General features: G+C 39.3%; 1 protein-coding gene across 1 annotated transcript; it reads left to right on the forward strand.

Annotated features, from left to right (window-relative positions):
- The first annotated feature begins 4,582 nt into the window (after window positions 1–4,582).
- On the forward strand, window positions 4,583–5,662 carry LOC121991247 (dof zinc finger protein 4-like). Its single transcript, XM_042545256.1, has one exon. The coding sequence runs from the start codon at window positions 4,754–4,756 to the stop codon at window positions 5,660–5,662; it is 909 nt and encodes a 302-aa protein (XP_042401190.1). The 5' UTR covers window positions 4,583–4,753.
- Window positions 5,663–6,144: the final 482 nt, after the last annotated feature.

Below are 6,144 nucleotides of genomic sequence, written 5' to 3' on the forward strand. Positions count from 1 at the left end.
TTTGTGTGACGATGGAGTGAAGATGGGATGGCGTGTAAATCATTGATGGTGGCCAATCTAACAATATTGCCCAGAGGAAATCTCATCTTTTTTGGATGGATTATTCAGTCGGCTGGGCCACTAATTGTGAACCAGACGGAACTCCGGGATATGGTTGAATTAGTTAGTATGAGGTAGAATTATTATTTTAGAATAAGAGTTTGGATTCGATAAAGTTGAAGGAAAAAATCCTCCCCACATTATTTAATTATAGTTTTTTAATTTACTTTTTCACGGATGATCGTGGGACTGATTATACAAGTCGTTAGGATGACGAATTTCATGAGAATTAACATGCATGATAATGTCTGTTCGACGACCAATGATCTCTTAACTGTTTCTGGATGAAGAAGATGACAAACAGAGAGTAGTTTAGGTCTCTAGCTAGTCGCTTTTATGACCATGAGAGATTGACAGATGCAGTGTGTAGTAATGTGATTAAGAAGTCTTCTTAATTAGCACAATAAAAATAAATTGGGGCTGGGGAAGATGTTAAGCTTTAATCTGGTGAACTAGTTGGGATGATAAGCCAACTCTAAGGAAAATGATTTTGGGGATGGTGAGGACTATATTTTAGGGCCAAATAATGACATATAGAACTAGATTTTTCTCAATATTAGCTTAGCCTTAATTTATCTTGTCCTCGAATGATTTGGCCCTTAAACCTCCAAATGTCTCTTCATCATCTTCCCCTTGATTTTTTTTTTTTTAAATATACCATCGGGATTTTCTCCTCTCATACAAAGGATAAATGACATATTTTTAACATATGAAGGGAATCTTTTGATATACCATCCATATTCAACTCTAAGTTTAGGGAATGTTGTTCCTAGCATCAAATTCATTGTTGAAGTATGTAACCAGGGCACTATTCATCTTGAAATCCCTCTTTGATGGTATCTACAAGTCAATTTACCTTTTTGCCGTTATTGCCTGTATCAATGAACTAAGGTTTGTGTTCCAGATGGACATTTTTATGCACTATTCCTAATTTACAAATGATGGTATCTAAGAAATTAAGAACATTTAATTATGCAGATTGACAAATAATAGGATTTAAAAAAGAACACTTAATTATGCAGATTGACAAACGGTAGTATCTAAGAAAGAAGAATACCTTATTATAATGGGTTTTCTACAATGCAAACCTACACTATTCATACTTGAACTGACGACCTGAAATCTCAACTAAGATAGTTTAGATATTGTGTTATTATCATTAAACAATAAAATAAAAATCATGGAGAAAAGCAAATTAAAACCCCGTTTAAACAACTAAGAGTTGACAAGCATGCTAGTTCAAAGAAATTCCAAACATATTACGACCAAACAGCTACCTCTAAATATCCTCAACAAGGTACACTGCAAGAAGAAAGCACCAAAAAGGCAAAATGCATCTCGCATTTCAGATGTCTGATAATCACTAAAATAATCATCATTTGAAGTATCAATCAAGCAAAAGAACTGAATGGTGAAAAGAAATAAAACTTAGATAAATGAAAAATGTATAATTATTTCATTTCTCTAAAATGAATTAATAATGGCAAGTAGATCTTGATGACGTGGGTGAAAATGGACATCCACCAACATCTGTAATTTGGCTACTCATGGTGTATGGTGGAGGACTTTTGATAAAGCATATTGGATTGGCACAATCTTTTTGTAGAAAGACTTGATAGCGAATGGTGAGAAGAAACTGCTTTAGATTGAGATCGACTTGAACAGTGAGATGAAATCCATATCCATCATTGTTTGCAACTATCAAGAGGTGATGTTCATGTAGTCTCACGAATATTTCCGGTTCAATTTCCAACTATAACTGTGAGATCTTACCCACTACGAGTACTTTTGAATTTACCTTAATGATCATTAAAAAAATTTTATGAAATCCAATCGATCCTCTCAGGATTAATATGGATTGAATACTATATATAGATATATATGCCACGCACTTCACTACCAACTCTATTGTGAGATGAGCAATTTCTCACCCCCGCCACTCATCGCCACTGCACCAAGTACTGCTGGGCCTACCCAATGAGGGGCATGTTCACGGTTCACCCATACCCAGTACCCATCAAATAGTGCCGTCATTATCCTCTTGTTCGATTTCCTAAGGTCTATTCCATAAAAAAAAAAAAAAAATTGATGGTATACACTGTACTTTTGAGGACAGAGGCAAGGGCAAGACAACAAGTACTTGCATAAAAATCTGTCTATATAACATAGGCCATTCGATAGTTTACAAAGTTGTGCATTTAAAGTTGCATATTAATTAAAATATGCATCATATTTGAATATTGTATTAAATAAAATCTGTCTATATATTCCATACGTTAGATTAAATAAAATAGTAGATCCCGCTTATGTTACAATGATCAGAACCACTACCACATGCATGTGTGAAGCACGAGAAATTTCGGGTCATTTGACAATTGCCAGTGCGGCTAATGTGACAGTTTAATTATCCATATTGAACACCGAGTTTAATCTTCCCCATGTTTTGATCATTTGCACTAATGACTAGTAGTCATCCGTAATTTACCTCCTCCATGTTGACCTAGGGACAAATTGACGGGGACGCTGAAGGCGATCGAATCACCTTTTACCACATATTTATGTTTCTGAACACATGCTGCTAAATTTACATAGCTGTATATATCCAATTTTTTTGAAGTCTCATCCTCATACCTATCTATGAGGATGATAGGATAGTGAGCCTATGTAGGGTTCCTAGCCTCCTAGCTATTAAAATTTACAAAGGTGAAAAAAAAAAGGTCAGACCTCAAGAAACCATATTTTCTACCTTCTCTAATAATAATAAAAATGCATACTTGCATGCTGTCATAGCCACTAGAGAATTCGAGTTCAGTGTGGTGAGGAAGATAGTACAATGATTTAATACATAGCTATCATTGCTTAATAATTCTAATTGTTAGGATGCGCAAGAACAACTAAAACTAGGAGACATTAAGTTTTCAATACCATCTATAGATGCTAATTATTGACTTTACGTCAATTTCAATTGGTCAAAAAGTAAAAAAAAAAAAAAAAAAAAAATTTGAAACTAGAGATATGTGAATCACAAAATTAACATTGCATTACTCAAATCCCATCCATGAATGCATCTAGCTGAAATTAGATAATTCCATCTTTGTCATCATTTGTATTCTCCCTATAAAAGGATATCCCGGTGCACGAAGCTCCTGTCATACGGGGTTCGTAGCCTTACCTTACTTTTTACAAAAGGTTATTTCCAGCATTCGAACCCGTAACCTTTTGGTCACATGGCAACAATTTTACCTTTACGTTTAGGCTCTCCTTCGTATTCTCCCTATAATAATATAAAATTACTGAATACTTCAAATAACTTTTTGAAAATAATTCTTCAATTTCCAGCAATAACCTCTTCATTCTCATTTCTGAAATTCTACAATTATAAATAAATTACACCTTCAATTTCTAAGGGTAAAGTTTTATTTGTTTTATTGGATTTATGCTTCACATATATCTTTTGTTCCATAACAATCACGCCACAAATTAACTGAATTAGAAGTGCATGATTAGGTTAATTTTACCATGAGAAAAAACCTACAGTGATAGAAACAACTCTTGGAGCAGTGATCCACTAATTCCAAGAACAAGTGAAACATAGGTTAGGCATTGCATTATTAGCTAGCATGCCATAGTGAGAGGGAGATGGGGAAGATCACATGAGAATCGGTCGGCGTTAACGTACAGTGCTGGTACGAGAAGGAATTATCATTGGTGCAAGATAAGGTTAATTTTACTATGAGAAAACTTTACAGCAAAGCAAACTCTTGGAGCAGTGATGTCCTAATTCCAAGAACAAGTGAAACATATGGTGGGCATTACAGTATTGACTATTAGCTAGCTAGCATGCAATAGTGAGAGGGGATGGGGAAGGGATCATCATTCATCAAATACTAATTGGTCAGCAGCATTATACAATGTTGGCGCGAGAAGGAATTGAATCGTGTTCAATGGAGATCAAATAATCATTGGTTTCAGATCCGCACCAAGAATGTTATAAACCGCTAAATAATATATACCTAGTTACTTTCATACGCATCAGATCACTTAACACATTGTTAACACTGGATTAACCATCCTTGGAATTACACAACAGCATGCATAAATAACATTGATGTTCCATGCTACCACAAAACAAAAACAAGTAACTAAGGAACCACACAAACAGTGTTTTTTTCCTCTCAAGTAACTCATTTGTTGGCCAATAAAAGAGTAGTCGATCCTCAATGTGCTAAAGATTGATACGATTTAGAATTGTGAAATCTCATTTCAATCCAACATGATTAAGTTGCTATGGTGGTCGACAGACTTACAAGATTTCATTTTCATCTAAGCAGATTAACTACTCAAGTGCAACTAAGGAGGCTCTTATCTTTCTCAACAGACAGAATTGCAATTAGTTTAGGGAGAACAAAGAGGAAAGAAGGGCAAAAGAGGTTTTTTAAACAAAGAGAACAACACAAGATATTTGGCGACTGCTCCATGTTAAATTAATGTGTTTCAACTAACAAACGCCGTCGCTTCTACTGGTGAAGATTTAGGAGAACACGCAAAGAACATTAAGAGAGGGCCAGTTAGTTACTGAAGCAGCAGGAGAAAGAAGCTCTCTTACCGGAACTGCTGCCGAGAAGCTTTTGTAGGATTCTAGAGTCGCGGGTGAATGAACAACCACCGGTCAATCCCGGGCCTTGCAGGTCTCCTATTCGGCGGTGGTGGCGGAGGAGGAGCAGGTGGGCGACTCCATGTTCGTGGCCACCCTTCTCCGCCGGCTCCCGTCAAGTGCCCCCGCTGCGACTCCACCAACACTAAGTTCTGCTACTACAACAACTACAACCTCGCTCAGCCCCGCCACTTCTGCAAGGCCTGCCGCCGTTACTGGACCAAAGGTGGAATCCTCCGCAACGTCCCCGTCGGCGGCGGCTGCCGCAAATCAAAGCGCTCCTCCTCCACCTCAAAGCCCTCCGGGGGCCTCCCATCGGCCACGGAACCGTCACCCTCAGGCCGCTCCGATGGTCTCAATTCTGCCTCCACGGCAACCTCTAACCCAGATGCAAACCCTAATCCCGCGACGTACTTCGGCCAAGAGGCAGGCGGGGCTCCGCTAGTCGCGGAGGTGGAGTTCTTCGCCGAAACGACACTCTCGCCCGTGTCGACTCCAACGATACTCAGCAGCTTCGGTGCTCCGCTTCCAATTTTGCTCCAGTGTCGGTCGATGGAGTCGGAGATGGGGGCGCAACCGGGGTTCATGGATCAGGCATCGCCACTGATTCCACTGTTGACAACGGAGGAGGGTGAGCTCCCGTTGCCGTTGGAGTTCATGAATCCGGCACCACCCCAGCAACAGATGTTTCCGATCCAATCTCGACCGATTTCAATGGAGGAGATCACGGCACAGACGAGTTTTCTGGATCAGGCGGTGGTCGATGGGTTGAGATGGACGGACGGGGCTGCAGATCCGGCGATCTACGGTCTATCCACATCGGTGGAGCAGCCGCCGGCTGCGGCGGGGGCGTATTGGAGCGACTGCCAGTGGAGCGATCCCGATCCAGTTCCCTTCCTCTTGAATTAATGAATTTAATCCGTTTCATTTCTCCATTAACGGAATAATCATCCACTTAACTTTTTTTATTACCTAATGTTTGTATACATCGTGCTTTGGGTTGTGTATTTGATTTCCAATAAATTAATTAAAAATATTATAATTCTGACTTCCAATCAATAATATTTGTATATTTAACTGAAAATTAAATCCATTGGAAATGAATAAATACAACTAGTGCAGTCGCCGGCGGCGTACAAATTTTGTGGCAATTCAGTGATTTAATTTAAGCTTCTCATTTCTGATCTGCTTCCGCGGTCCCTTCCAGCTCAAGTCTCCTCTCCTCCTTTGACGATGATAGACAGACCGTCCAAGCTCGGCTACCCTGGCTTGAGCTCTCGCTCGCCGCCGCACCCCCTTCCTCCAGTTTGAAGGTGCAGATCGATCGGTTCACGTGTTGATATAAGGATAAATTGATAAGACATTGAGACGAGCGAATCATTTTCTGTCAC

Source organism: Zingiber officinale, chromosome 6B, assembly GCF_018446385.1.
Source record: "Zingiber officinale cultivar Zhangliang chromosome 6B, Zo_v1.1, whole genome shotgun sequence".
Classification (NCBI taxonomy): domain Eukaryota; kingdom Viridiplantae; phylum Streptophyta; class Magnoliopsida; order Zingiberales; family Zingiberaceae; genus Zingiber; species Zingiber officinale.

Bases quoted from the DNA above. Each gene is read 5' to 3' on its own strand.
- LOC121991247 (XM_042545256.1), top strand. From the start codon at position 4,754: ATGAACAACCACCGGTCAATCCCGGGCCTTGCAGGTCTCCTATTCGGC.